Source organism: Mercenaria mercenaria, chromosome 7 (genome assembly GCF_021730395.1).
Source record: "Mercenaria mercenaria strain notata chromosome 7, MADL_Memer_1, whole genome shotgun sequence".
Taxonomy (NCBI): domain Eukaryota; kingdom Metazoa; phylum Mollusca; class Bivalvia; order Venerida; family Veneridae; genus Mercenaria; species Mercenaria mercenaria.
In genome coordinates, this window is record NC_069367.1 from 76752994 (window position 1) to 76768831 (window position 15838).

General features: G+C 36.4%; 2 protein-coding genes across 2 annotated transcripts; one reads left to right on the forward strand and one right to left on the reverse strand.

Annotated features, from left to right (window-relative positions):
• Positions 1-6683: 6683 nt before the first annotated feature.
• Positions 6684-8760, reverse strand: LOC128558349 (uncharacterized). Its single transcript, XM_053547284.1, has 2 exons — positions 8161-8760; positions 6684-7805 (listed from the first exon to the last, which is right to left on the reverse strand). The coding sequence occupies exons 1-2, from the start codon at positions 8752-8754 to the stop codon at positions 6684-6686; spliced, it is 1716 nt and encodes a 571-aa protein (XP_053403259.1). The 5' UTR covers positions 8755-8760.
• A 929-nt stretch (positions 8761-9689) lies between these two features.
• Positions 9690-14318, forward strand: LOC123553863 (uncharacterized). The gene is made up of 3 exons (XM_045343561.2): positions 9690-9814; positions 10053-10159; positions 10486-14318. The coding sequence occupies exon 3, from the start codon at positions 11128-11130 to the stop codon at positions 13930-13932; it is 2805 nt and encodes a 934-aa protein (XP_045199496.1). The 5' UTR covers positions 9690-9814; positions 10053-10159; positions 10486-11127; the 3' UTR covers positions 13933-14318.
• The last annotated feature ends 1520 nt before the right edge of the window (positions 14319-15838 follow it).

Below are 15838 nucleotides of genomic sequence, written 5' to 3' on the forward strand. Positions count from 1 at the left end.
CAAATGCACTGGCTGGTCTGGATCCATACTGGTCGCAAATGCACTATGTCATGGTGCGGCTAATTATAAATATCTTAAAAAACAGAAGACTTCATAAAAAATTAATCCCAGATTCATTTAAAGTATTGGACCCCTTATAGTAATGTTTAAAAAATGGCATTTGCTTGGTATATTTTTAAAGTTGACCATGTTTCACACTGTGTTGCAAATTTTAAACAACTTTTACTGTGCCGTTTCTTGTATATATTGTATAATAATGCAGAAATAATGAACAAGTTACAGCAGAAATGTTACAAAACACTACTGCCTTAAAATGACAACATGCAAGTTGCCTTGCAAAATTAATAGCTTTCATCTTGAAAGCACCTAATTCTAGGCACTATTAAACAGTATTATTTGCAAAAATATTTTTATGAGTCTTTTGCTCTGGATAATGATCAATATTTTACAGTTTTGTGTAGTCATACTGAAATGTTGGTAACTGATGTTACTGTAGAATCATTTAATTTTGTGGGCATGAAATTTTATGGTTTTTGTCAAAGTGCTGTCTCACTGGAATATCACGTCGTAGACACGTGGCATGATACCCCACCCAGTCACATTATACTGATACCGAGCTGACCAATCCTAGCACTAACCTCTTAATGCTGAGAGCCAAGCGAGGAAGCTACTAGAACCATTTTTTACGTCTTTGGTATGACGCGTGGGATAGAACCCACGACCTCCCACATCCGAAGCGGACGCCCTACCACTAGGCTACCAAGGCGGTAAACAGTTAGTACAGTCGAAGTATGTTCACTAGAACTCGACGGGACAAGCAAAATTTGTTCGAGATGTTAGTAGTATGAGCCAACATAAATATACAATATACAGATAGAATAATCCGAGTTCGAGCAAACGAAGTTTGACTGTACTACACGGCCTGTAAACACTGGCGCGTCCTCTTTGAGGAGATGAGTTGAAAAAAGAGCCAACGATACTTCCGAGGCGGCGCTAATGACCGGAACTTTAAGCATAATGTTAACAGAGAAGAAGGGTGAGTTGATTGTTTCCTTTCTCAGTTAAATGTAAGGCCCTATTTCAAAAAATAGCCAATGTAGTTCCACTAAGAAATGATTATACTTTTTATATATGCAGGCCATTTTGCAAGGTAAATGCATTCCTTGATGTGAGAACTTTTGAAAGTTGGAAAATTGGGCAAGTTCGAACCAAAAGTGGAGATTTACCAATATATTTCGCCCTAATTTACACAAATAAGAGTAGACATACATTGTACCAATTTTTCTCATAATGGTATGTTAAATCTGATTATTTATGTGTTTTAACGGCGGGTTTTACCCCTCTATGCTCAATTTTGACTAAGAGGAGGAGCCAAAGCCTTGGAGGAGGCGCAAAAGTCCAGAAAAGACCAGTTCTTTTCCTGGGTGATTAACACTCGTATAAAGCGTTTTTGTTCTCGCAATGTAATATCTATTCCGTTTTAATGTTTGTAATTTGATGCTTGAAATTGTATTATACTACCCAAATGCACATACTCTACCTAAAATAACAAGAGTGTGGCAACGTTAAATGTCGCAACGCCGCTAAATGTCGCAACCACCGTTAAATGTCGCAAGGTTGACGTTAAATGTCGAAACTACCGCTAAATATCGCAAATTTGTCTGCCGCTAAAAGTCGCACCTTTAACGTTAAATGTCGCAAAAATTTGCCCACCGTTATATGTCGCAACACCAACGCTAAATGTCGCAATTCTTATTTTACTATAACTATCAATTCCTTGTGTATATTTACCTTTTTGAGGGAAGAAAAATTAGCAGGTTTATGTAATACAAATAATTATCCTAGTGATAAGTGCTGTTACGTATAGCAACAAGAGGGCCTTGTTGGCCCTAGATCGCTCACCTGAGTTCCACACCTTGCTTGAACAGTCACGCAAGAAAAATATTTGTGAAAATATTTTGTAATAGGGCCAGTATTTTAGGACAGAAATATTCTGAGGTTTCTTCTAACTAAATACGATTTGGTAATAGTGTTGTATGTTTGTGGGGGTTGGGTATGGGTGGGGAACGGGGTGAATAACGACACAGAAATCTAAGACACAAACACACAAAGACAATTAATAGAAAATATAAATATTTACATGTTTGAAGGGGTGGGGGCTGAGGGAGAGGGGGTTATGTGTGGGTATGCGGAAAAGTAGGATAATGAGGGGAATGATCGAGACTAAACAACACAATTTTAAGAGACTAAAAATAAAATATATCAAAATTCCCTGAAGGAATGTACAGAGGGCCACATAGGATCTTTCTCCACCATTTAAGCTTGATAGTCACCTTATGGCTTTAAATGTAAACCTCCAAACAAAGAAATAAAACCCATAGCTGATTAATAGAAAATCTTCGTTTTCTACAGCTGGTACAAAACACAGTCTTCGTGTCGCGTAGTTGAACATCCTGTTGTGTAACAGGCCTGGATTGTTTCACGAGCCGATTCCTCCACCCCAAACCCCACCTTTGTTGGCTTACTAGTCACTTACACTTATCAAAGTTGCACCCAACTATTTTGGAAATAATATCTTCTCAAAATGTAGACCCAAAAACGCCCCAGAGGCGAACATTTTATACTTATATTTCAAAATTCCCCAGGGGGAAGAACCCTTGACCCCTTAAAATAGGGGGAGTACCCCTCCAGTACCTTAAAATGAAGAAAAGAATGCACCAGAGGCAACCAGTTTATACCTGATTTTCAATCTTTCCCGGGGAGAGACCCTCAGGCCTCGAAAATGACAGGGATAACCCCTCCCATACACCGAAATTTTGAACAAAATATGCAATAAAAGTCCAGCATTCCATACATGTATTTCAAAATTGTCAATGGGAAAAGACCCTAACCACCTAAAATAAGGGGCGTGCCCCACTAGTACGTACCTAAACAAGAGGACCATGATGGTCCTGAATCGCTCACCTGTCCCCACATGACCTAGTTTTGAACGTCTGACGTCGTTTTTTCTATTATTTGACACAGTGACCTAGCTCATGTGACCCAGTTCTGAACTTGACCTAAATATCATCAAGATAAAAATTCCGACCAATTTTCATGAAGATCCATTGAAAAATATGACCTTGAGAGACGTCACAAGGTTTTTTTTATTATTTAACCTAATGACCTAGTTTTTATCGGCACGTGACCCAGTTTTGAAAATGACCTAGATATCATCAAGGTGAACATTCCCACCAATTTGCATGAAGATCTCGTGAAAAATATGGCCTCTAGACAGGTCACAAGGTTTTTCTAATTTTATACCTACTGACCTAGTTTTTGACCGCACGTGACCCAGTTTCGATCTTGACCTAGGTATCATCAAGATGAACATTCAAACCAACTTTTATAATACAGTCCTCATGAAAAATATTACCGCTAGAGAGGTCACAAGGTGTTTTTATTATTTGACCTACTGACCTAGTTTTTGACCGCAGATAACCCTGTTTCCAACTTAAATTAGATATCATCAAGATGAACAATCAGACCAATTATACAGATCCCATGAAAAATATGTCCCCGAGAGGTCTCAAGGTTTTGTATTATCTGACCTACTGACCTAGTTTCCACGTAATCCAGTTTCAAACTTGACCTAGATATCATCAAGGTGAACATTCTGACCAATTTTCATGAAGATCCATTCACAAGTATGGCCTCTAGAAAGGTCACAAGGTTTTTCTATTTTTAGACCTACTGACCTAGTTTTTGACCGCACGTGACCCAGTTTCAAACTTGATCTAGATATCATCAAGATGAACATCCTGACCAATTTTCATAAAGACCCCATGAAAAATGTGACCTCTAGAGTGGTCGCAAGCAAAAGTTTACGGACGGACTAACAGACTGACGGACTTACGGACGGACGCACGGACGACGGTCGCTGCGAGATCACAAAAGCTCACCTTGTCACTTTGTGACAGGTGAGCTAAAAATAGACAAAAATGCACCACAGGCCAACATTTCATACCTGTATATAAAAAACTTTCCCACAGATACGGACAGAGGAACCCCTACCTACCGCACGTCGCCGGTGACGCTTTAGTTTTAAACTTGTGCCCCCCCCCCCAACCAATCCTCAATCAATAAGTCTGGCCCTCGGCTTATTGTGGAACGAAATTCAGGTCGACTAAAGACATGCAATACAACGCGCGACAATACGGAGCAAGAGCGAGCTTAATGACTCATCAGCTAAACAGGACTCCATGGAATTACATAGTTCAGACCTGAAGTAAATCTAGTACTGTGGCGAGTACCACGTTAGTGTTCAAACCTATTGATGTTAAATATATAACGTATGTATGGTGCGGAACCACTGAAAAGCAAACGTGCAGATTAGAGTGAAAGGTCAATTCAGCCCTTCCCAAATCAAGCATGCATTACCCAGTCTTATCTCTAAGTTATAAAGACTGTTTAACTTACCTTATTTTGCTGTGCGACATTTAGCGTTGGTGTTGCGACATATAACGATGGGCAAATTTTTGCGACATTTAATGTTAAAGGTGCGGCATTTAGCGGCAGACGATTTTGCGACATTTAGCGGTGGTTGCGACATTTAACGTCAACCTTGCGACATTTAACGGTGGTTGCGACATTTAGCAGCGTTGCGACGTTTAACGTTGCCACAAAGAGCTGTCCGTAAGACAGCGCATTCGACTTTTTTCAGTGCTTGACTCTGAATTAGAGCTTTGCCAGTAAAAACTTTATAAAACTTTAACCAAAAACATCTAAGTTAGAAAGGGCATAGACTTTGATAATAAATAACTTTTTAAGTTTCAAGTCAATAACTTTGATAGTAACAGAGCTATCTGACTTAATCAAAAACTTTTACCAAAAATTCTAAGTTAAAAAAGGGGCATAACTCTGTCAAAATTCAAATCAGAGTTATAGGGATTGTCTCTCCTGGTGTAGACTTTGAAAGTAATAAAACATTTTAAGTTTCAAGTCAATAGCTTTGATAGTAACAAAGATATTTGATGCTATCAAAAGGGTTTACCAAACATTCTAAGTTAAAAAGGGGCATAACTCCATCCAAAATTCAAATCAGTGTTATAGGGATTGATTCTCCTGGTGTAGACTTTGATAGTAAATAACTATTTTAAGTTTCAAGTCAATAGCTTTGATAGTAACAGAGATAATTGACTTTATAAAAAAAAACAACGCCGACGTCAACGCCGGTGTGAGTGCAATAGATCTACTTTTTCTTCGAAAAATCGAGCTAAAATAAATGTGTATGTATCAATGCAACGGCTACACAGTTTAATGATAAATGGTCAATTTTAATGTAAATGTTTGAAAGGAATCGCAAAGAAAGGATTCTCAATTCTGTATGATATTGTTACTTTTGTTCGTTCCAGATGGGTCTGTTTAAAGGCAAACATCATTAACAACGAAAAAAACCGACGTAATATACAATTGTAAAAGAAGTGAAAATAAAACACAGCAAAGCACATCAAATTTACACGAACAGTTTAGAACTGTAACCACGAGCACCCCAAATAAAAAGAAGCGCAAGAGAACGGCTGTCACCAGCATTAAAGTGAATACATTCAGATCTCCTTTGCACAAAAAAAGTGTAAAGTATTATCGCCGATTGTTCGCTTGTACAATATACACCAGGACCGGAAATGGTAATACTTCTTGCGGAAATGATGGCGATTTATTCTGCAAGGCCATTAATCAGCTGAGTATATCTGTAAATTAAGCAAAACAGTTATGTTATTTGACATTTGGTTTTATACTTGCTACTAAGTAAAATGTTTGATTAAACTTTGAAGCGCTATTTCTGGCATACATGGCGCTAAATACAACGTCCATGTAGGCCGGTTATTCTGAATGTCAACGTTAAACTAATTCCAACAGAAACTTTCTTATGATAAATATGTTCTTTAATATGAAGTGAAACACTAAAAAAAAGTCCTCAAAAATCGGGCGACAGGGTTTTCAGATACAACGTCGGAAAGTTTATGTTTTGTTCGTTTTCTGACGATGTCCATTACCATACACCATATCGCTCGTTTTCCTACTTCCGGTTCTGACGTAAACAAAGCGTCTGCAAAGTTTACTGTGAAAGTGTTACATTATCCGTTTATTTAACCACCAAGACGAATATATTTCAAAGGATTGGTAAATATACGTTTATTTGCAACAATAAATACAACATTTACGCCACTATGACTTTTTAAAGAGGCGAAAATAAGCAAGGTCTTTTAATGTTTTATCCCGGTGGCATCTCTTTCTGACGGTATAAGCAAACAAACGGAGGTATTTATAGCACAAACCTTATAAATTAAAAAAAACTGTAAAACTGTAAACAACAAAGTGTCCTACCTATATTGTTTGAATATCTTCCTGAAAACAGGTTTCCATCCTTATCAAATCAAAACAAATATGGCGGCACTCACATTAGTGTAATATGTGTATGACGTCATCACTTTCCGCCGATATGATGTAAGCTACAGTCATTGCCCAAAAATACGGCAGTACATGTTTTTTCTTCAAAGTTTAAATTTGACACATGTCCAACAGTAACTAAACACTAAATTTGTAACGTTTTATCACTTCTTTAGGTTTTTAGCAGTTTTTTTATAAATGTGAACACAACAGAACACTATGTACAATGTAATGGCAAATGTTAATGTTACAGTTTACTCCTCTGTACCTGTGCACTTTGGACACAGGAAGGAGTCACCTCTTCTAATAACCCTGACTGGGGAACAGAATCCAAGGTGTACCCAGCCATTGCATTTATCACAGCATGCCCAAGAGACTATGGTTAGACTGATGCAATTCTTGAGCTCCTCAGGATGGAATTTTTGACAAATGCAGCACACATCAGTGTCATCTTCAGATTCAGAAGAGGAAGAGTATTCTGTCTGGGCTGCCTGAATACCAGATGTACTCGGAATGGGTTCAGTGACGGTATGTGTTTTCTTTAAGTTAGTTTTCTTTTTATCTGCTGCTACAACTCTTTTCCCTGGAGCAGTTTGCTTTTTTTTCAGACTTGGTTTGGCATTACTTTTTACATGTTCTTTGATTTTTTCATAGACAATTTGTTCAGTAATAGGTTTCCCACTCACAACTTTACTTAAGGTATTTCTTACCTTTTTAACTGGAACATGTTTCAAAATTTCCCCACCTCTCTTTTCCAGGAAGAGCCTTGCATCAGTATTGCAGTCATCAACAGCCAGGGCCTGTTCTTGTTCATGGTTCTCTGTGGTATCAGGTGCTGGTCTAAAAACTGAAGCAGGTGCAAGAGCAGAATCTGGCACTACATTTGGGTTAAATGGATATACCCCACAATGTTTGAAGGCGGACTGGATGTTACTTGCAGAAAGAGAAGAAGTGTATGCCTTACAGCCAATCTTGCACACATCAAATCTGGTAATCAAACAACCTCCAGACTGTCGAAGGTGTTGATGACAGGCATGATTCCAGGCAATTTCAAAAGGCCCGTAACAACTTACGTCCAGAGGCTGTAGTAAATGGCTACAGTGAGGGGGAAGAACAAACAAAACAATACCATTCTTCTGTGCCCACTCAATCAGCCCCAAGGAAACATGACTTCTGTGACCATCATACAATACGAGCACCTTACTGCCGTCAGCCCGAGAGGGTAGATGTGGCTCTAGATGCTCTGTCATATACTTTGTGAACACTTCAGTGTTAGACCAGCCAGATTCTGATACTGTTCCAGACGTGCCAGAAGTACAGCCTTCAAGTAGACCTGGAAGCATCCTAACACCAGGAAATACGAAAAAGGGCGGCACCTGTATAAAAAATGAAAGGGAGGTGATCAATAAAACAACATGAACATTGTTTTATCATTTTATATGATATTTATAGACAGATTACCTAATTATAACCAGTCAGTTATAGATTACCTAACTATTATTAGTCAGTTATATTAAGAATTTAGTATTGCAACAACTACATTTTTTGCATCTAACAAATTGTTTGGAAAAATTATACATAATACAAAATTTAAAAAATCTATGTATATATGATTGTGTATTTCATGTATGTTAACTATAAATAACAGTATGCATTAAAAATTTGCAAATTCTTAAGTGAAAATATCTTAATTAATAGTGCAACATAAAAATACGTTATGTGAAAATTTACTTGGTTTCCAACAGCATTTCCTCCACCAATCACAGTGACTGTTTTCGACTTTCCACATGTAACAGCCTGTGGTTTATAATGAGTACCTGTGACAATTTTTGGTGGCTTATGTTCAAGTGAAAGACCTTTCTCATCAATATTATAAATGCAATGTGGTTTATCTTTTAAGTTGTATTTGGTGAGAATTTTGTTTAGTTCATTGAAGTACTGGTCAATAGCCGGGCGGGTTGCACTTCTTGCTCTTGCCATCTCCAAAGATCTAGGTTTCACAACTTTAATGCTAGGCCATCGGTTCAGAAAGTTATAAAACCACTGTTTAGAAAGAGGTTTGTCTTGTTCTCTTAGGCCAAGATGCACAGCATAATCTGAGGCTAAGTTAATTGTTTCCTGCCGGGTATATCCAAAACCAATCTCAGCCATTGTAATAAGGTGCTGACTCAGAAATGCTTCCTGTTCTTGTGAGAATAGAGGAGGAGTACCAGACTTAAGGACATCTACTGATGTTTTTCCTCTTATTCTATCTTTTAATGTTGTAATTGGTATGCCAAACTGTTTGGCAACACGTTCCACAGGTAGATGGTGTTCTTTTACCATGTTATATGCATCTGTAACATCCTGAGGGTGTAAGTAGTTCTGTACTTCCTCTTAACAGTACTTTGAAACTACAAGAAAAAATACTACCACTCATAAGAAGGTAGGTAAAAATGGATCGAATTTTTGGAAACACCCTGTACATGAAACACAAAAGTTGATGACGTCATCAATGCATATGATGTCACAATGCAGACGAGGAATGTTTTGGTTATTGAAAAAATACTTTATAATGATGAATTTTATGATTTTTTAATTGGAATTTTTGGAATTAACAAAAGAACATGTAAGAAGGTAAGTTATATATTTTTTAGAGTAGAATTACCTGTCTTATTTCCATTTTTTTATCCGGCTGTCAAAATGAACGAAACTCCTCCCCTTGTTTACAGTGCGGTCAAATCAAGCGTGAAATATCGTCTCGCGAGATTACAGAAAGCCCTAAATGCCAACCGTCAGAAAGACAAGTACGTCGGACAGAGATGCCGAAGGGATATGTTTTCGCGATTTGTTTACTAGAGGCTAATACACTTTATTGTGTCCAGTATTGGCAACATATGCTTTAGTACAGTAAACATACGTATTTATATCTATAATCGTAATGAAAAAAAAACAGGTATTTATGAAAAAAAATAATAGAAAAAAACGTTGCCTAATAAGGAATATAACCAAAAAATAAATCTACGGAAGCGTTTTTGGGTCATAAATTTAAAAATGGAAAAACTCTGCAAATAGGCTATTGCGTTTATTTTTGACTGAAAGTAACGAATATATATTATTATTATTCGAAATAATATTTGTTTTTCGTTAAATTGATTAAGAAAAGATATTATGATTCATTGTAAAGTTTTAATTGTAGTGAATTGTAACATAGTAAACCCATTTGTTTCTATTTAAAACGAAAAAAAGTAAATTTATTTTATTTATTTTTTGTTCATTTCAGGAAATATGGAATGCGTATCACGATTAATTATATTTGAAACACTGTTAAAGAGAAGCTGATGAAACAGATGTACATTATCTTTGATTACTGCTGCTTACTGCTTTTTCTGGCGATGAGCATGAAGTACGACCATAATGATTTTGAAATTTTATAAGTTATATCTGAACGGCATTCATGAAACTTAGTTTAGTTTCGAAAAAAAGAATAATGATTTCGTTTTTATTTCAAACCAGGTAACTATTGCAACGGAAGTCTGTACGGAAGATATGTACACTAGATGTCTCGATTTTTTTTTTGTCATTATAAAGTATTAACGAAGTACGCTGTGATATATTAAAGAACTCTCCATATTGTTTTCCAGCACTGAGCAGCAAGCCTGTGTTATTTGTAAAGTAAAAGATGAAGGTCCTACTGCTAAGCTTGGTACAAAGGGGTGCATGAGTTTAGTGACAGTTAGCAAGAAGAAAGGTACACAGTTTTATATTTTTCTAATTATTCTGCGTTGAAAGATTTCAGTTCTCAGAGGACATGGAAGAACAATGAAGCCAGTTATGTCCTGTTTTATACATGAACAATTATTTGTTATTATTAAATTTTTTTTTACCTTATATATGTAATTAAAAGCATGCATCGAATAATGCATAATTTGATTATGTCAATTTATAATTCATGCATAACTAAAACATAATCCATACTTTGATCCTAGTGAACACTGGTAATATTAGACTGTAGATTATTGAAGTACTTGTCAAATCAGGTATTTACTAAATGATAAGTTTTCTTTGCAATTTCAGGTGATCTGCTATGTGTTTCTCCGGGCCAGATAGTACATCTTGAGTGTAGGAGGGTCTACTGTCACCCAAACCAGCTTAGAACATCAAAAGAAAAGTCTGATTTAAACTCTAGTGTAAAGACACGGAAATCTGGTGAAACAGCATTTGATTTTGAAAGTAAATGTATCTTTTGTGGTACTGACGCAAAACAAAATGAAAATAAAAGAGGTTATGACGTTTTCCCAGTAAGAACTCTTGAATTTCAGCAAACAATAAAAAATGTGTGTAAACAGAGAAATGATGAATGGGGAAATGATGTACTTTGTAGGCTTGAATTAGTACACGACCTTCCAGCTGCTGAAGCTCGATATCATCAAGTTTGTAGCGTTAATTTTAGGACAGGTTATCAAATTCCTACGCCATATAAATCTCCTGTTAATTCTCAAAAAAGAAAAAAAGGTAGACCAACTAAAAAAGAAATAGAAGACGCATTCTTTGATACCATGAAGTATTTTGAAAATTATGAACATGATCAAGTAACACTGTCAGATCTTGTGAAAATTATGTCAGAGATGTGTGGGGATGATGAAGCATATGGTACAGCTTATATGAAAAAAAGAATGATTGAACATTTTGGGGATGCTATCATTATATCAGAACTGAATGAAACATGACGTTGTAACATTTAAAAGTACAGCTCATTCCATTTTACATTCTTTTTATAATAGAAATGGCAAACAAAATAGTGAATCAGAACAGAAAGCTATCATACTAACAGCAGCAAAACTTATTTTCAGTGATATAAAGTCTGGCGAGTATTCAAAAGAAATTTATCCAACAGCATCCGAAATTATGTCACTTGAATCTAACCTTAAGTATGTCCCTGAAAGTCTCCAAATATTCCTAAATAAGATAATTGATAACAAACAAGGAGAAAAGAAGATTGCATCTATAGGTCAAGCAATTGTGCAAGCTGCTTGCCCAAGGAGTGTTATCGCACCACTACAGATAGGTTTAGGTGTGCAAGTCCATCATCTAGTTGGCTCTAAAATGCTACTTGAATCTTTACATAGTCTTGGTTTCTGTTCCTCTTATCAAGAAGTTCTGAAATATGAATCTTGTGCTGCAGTTACACAGGGAACAACTATTCACACAACTAATAATGAATTTGTGCAATACATAGCCGACAATGTCGATCATAACATTTGTACATTGGATGGACTGAACACATTTCATGGGATGGGCATAATTGCAGCTGTTACTCCTAGACTTAAAACGAATCAAATTATCCCACGTGTACATGTAGCAAATGAAGAGGTAACTGATATTGCAAAAATTGACATTCATTTCTACAAACAAAAGAGTAACAAAATGGAAGAGATGATATTTAAACATTTAATTGATTTAGCAGACATTGAAGAACCACTGAGAGAACTTGACTTCCTGATTAAAATTGCACGACCGTTGGGAGTACAGTCACCAGGTTGGTTCGGATTTATGCATATGGTACATCATGGAAAGTATCCCGGAGAGTCATCCTTGGTGTTCATGCCTATGATTGATATGAGTGCAAGTGACCTGTCTTGTATCTTTTCAACGCTGCACTTTGTAGTATCACAATCTAACCAATCGAATACAACCCCGGTTCTTACCTTCGATCAGCCTCTGTACTGGAAGGCACTCAATATTATAGAAAATGAACCAAGTGAAAGCAAGATTAAATCAGTCGTGGTACGGTTGGGTGGATTTCATACCGAGATGAGCTTTTTAGGGTGCATTGGCAGAATAATGGAAAATACTGGCCTGAAAGAACTTCTTGCGACTGCTTATGCTGAAAATACAGTTGGACATATGCTTGATGGTAAAGCTATAAACAGGGCAATCAGAGGACATTTTCTTGTAGATGACGCATTAAATGTTCTGCTGCTTGAAAAACTGCTGGCACAGAAAGATCAATCTTCGGATAGTAACAACAATTCTATCCAAACTAAAGACGACACAAATGATAACATTGAACCAGAAACTGGAAGTGACAGTCTCAAAGAAGAAGACACAGAACAATGTGACATCCACGAAGTGGAACACACAGAACAAAATGACATTCGCAAGGTAGAAGAAAGGGGACAAAGTGACATTAACAAAGAAAAAAGCACAGAACACAGTGACATTCCTAAAGTAGAAGACATCCATCATGATATATTGAATAAGAGACGAGCCCCGGAATCTCTGCAAAATAACAAAACAATACTTGAATTGATGGAAAGCTATGAACAAATGAAGTTGGACCTTTTGAAATATAAAACTGCTAGGCTTTGGCTGCAACATATGGAAATGATAGATATACTAAAATCATTTATCAAAGCAGAGCGAACTGGAAACTGGTGTCTACATCTGAAATCCATGCAGAAAATGCTGCCATTCTTTGCAGCAGCCGGTCACAACCTGTACCTGAAATCAGCTTATCTGTATCTGCAACAGATGATAAGTCTTCCTGATAGCAACCCACAACTTCATAACGCATTTTGCAATGGGTTTCATGTTGTACGCAGGGGCGATCGCTACTGGGGAGGTCTTTCAACGGATTTGGCGATAGAGCAGGTCTTAATGCGAAGTGTTAAGTCGGTCGGTGGTCTAACTAGAGGAAGAGGGATGACAGAAGCACAAAGAGCACATTGGTTACTTTCTGTCCCTGCAATGGCTGAGATTAATAATGCAATGCAGGAATTTACAGAGCATAGATTAATAACAAGTGAGCAGCATAAGGAAAGTACAGAATCAAGAATTAAAAGAGACGAACTGGACAGAAATACATTTATAGACTTTTTAAAAGAAAGAAATCCATTCGCAGAAGAAGTAGAGTTAAGAAACATTGAAACAGGAGTTATTGCAGATAAAAATGTAAATGCGGATACAGCAAAAGAAGTTGGTGAGGGTATTATAAAGGGGATGACAGATCAAAAAGTTATCGAGTATACATTTAAAAGGAAGAATGAAGCTGTAACGTTAGGAAAAAAGAACAGTGTGAAAGTTGACGGAGCAGAAATACATGTTGATTCACAACTTCTATTCGAACGTCTTATTGCTGTTGCTGACATAACATTAGATGAGAAGGAAGATATTTTCCAGTATGAACTTTGTGGCAACCCTTCCTCTCTGTTTGATTCTGCTGGACTTTTGCGCGAACCACAAAAACCATTATTGGCCAAGGCTATATGGGACCATAGCAAATGTGGTACAGACATTATATCAGATGAAACTGTTCATTATGTCTTAGATGGTGGCTCGTTAATTCAAAGAATTCCTTGGTCATGTGGATCATCGTTTGATTCAATTTGTTCAAGATATACAGATTACGTCGAGAGGAGCTATGGTAAAGCACATGTAGTGTTTGATGGCTACTGCAACGGTCCGTCAACAAAAGACGTAACTCATGAGCGAAGAACAAGGGGGTCGTTGGAACAGAAGTAAAATTTGATGGGAAAACACCATTTAAAACAAAAAAGGAGTCAGTTTTGTCAAACAAAGAAAACAAACAAAGATTTATCAATCTTCTAACAAAGCATATGCAAGACCGGGAAATTTGTGTTTTAAACGCTGGTGGTGATGCTGATGTTCTGATAGCTGAAACAGGAGTAAAATTAGCGAAGGATTTTCCAACTGTTGTTGTTGGTGAGGACACCGATCTACTCGTTTTACTTCTTTATCATGCAAACGAATCAGACAACAACTTGTACTTCACATCCGACTCGAAGAATTGTATGAAAAAGAAGAGAATATGGGATATAAAAGAGACAAAATGTGCATTAGGTTAAGAAACGTGCAGATTATTACCATTTGTTCATGCTTTCAGCGGGTGTGATACAACATCACGATATTATGGCATTGGTAAAGGTGCGGTGTTTAAGAAGTAGCAACAGATGCTTATTTTAGACAACAGGCACATGTTTTTGTAAATAATGGTTCATCCCATGAACAGGTAGCGAAAGCCGGAGAAAATTCATTTAAGTGTTTGTACAATGGATTAATTGAAACACCACTGAACAGTTTAAGGTACAGAAAATTTATAACTAAAGCAGCTACAAGCACATGTGTAGTTCAGGTACAGACATTACCCCCGACAGAAGCAGCCGCGAAGTACCATAGCTATAGAGTGTACCATCAAGTTCAAACGTGGATTGGCAATACAATAAACCCTCTGGAATGGGGCTGGTGTTCAACCGGTGATAAACTTGTTCCATTTAAAACACATTTGTCCGCTGCACCAGAAAGGTTGCTTAACATCATTAAATGTAATTGTAAAATCAATTGTGATACAAAAAGATGTTCTTGCAGGAAACATGGACTTTCCTGTTCTGTAGGATGTGGAGGATGTAGAGGCATCTGTTGTTCAAACAGTATGAAGGTTGACAATGAAGAATTCGAGCATGTTGGTGTTGTTTAAGTACGCTTAACTGTTTGAAAATTATTAGCTGATACAGTTGTATTTACTTAAGTGAACGTTATTTGCCAACTGTTGTAATCAAAAGAAAACGAGAACTAAATGTAGATATAGGAATATTTTAACTTTGAGATTGAATTGAACGTGGATAATATTCCGACATACTCCTACGTGAGCCTGATATGACAGGCAGCATCATTATTTAAATGCATTGTAATTTATATATAATTCATAAAAGTTAATACATATGTACGTATTAATATATTTTTTTTTGACAAATTCAATGGAATGTTCAGATAAGAAATTTTATACATATTTTATCTAATTATTCTATAATACAGGCTAAGCAGGTTAGATTGTTGGGCTGCTCTTGTGTTTTCGTCACAATGATACACTGTGCATAATACATTTAAAAGCGCATAGTAAAGAACAGTGAATATACTAAGGGGTTTCCTTTATGATTATAATAATGTTATTTGAACACCGGTTGCTATTGTAACATGATAAAGATGATGCGAAAATAACTATTTTTAACACTTTCCATTGTTAAGGAAATATCATATCATATGGCCCCTTTGGCTATGATGTGGTTCATCTTATAGTGATTTGTTATCTATTTAAGTACACATGCATACTTTTTGTTTAGTCTTTAATACAGCAACCTGAAACTGTTACTGATGTGCTAGTTTTACTGGGCAAATTATTTAGTGCTCTTTGAGTTGCAATGTAAATGCAAGTGGGTGGGGTATTTTGACCCCACTGGTATAAAATTTACCGGAGATAAATGTATTTCTTGTTGAAAAATATGTTATAGAAATATCAGAATAGCATAAGTATTATATAAAAATAATAAATCACACAAAAATGTTTGTTTTTCTTGTATGCTTATTATTTTGACAGTACAACTAAGAATTTATGAGAATCGTTCAAGGAATA

Coding starts and splice junctions, on each gene's coding strand:
- LOC128558349 (XM_053547284.1), bottom strand. CDS start 8,754: ATGGTAAAAGAACACCATCTACCTGTGGAACGTGTTGCCAAACAGTTT. Junction 7,806..8,160: donor GAAATGCTGTTGGAAACCAA/GTAAATTTTCAC, acceptor TTTTTTATACAG/GTGCCGCCCTTTTTCGTATT.
- LOC123553863 (XM_045343561.2), top strand. CDS start 11,128: ATGAAACATGACGTTGTAACATTTAAAAGTACAGCTCATTCCATTTTA.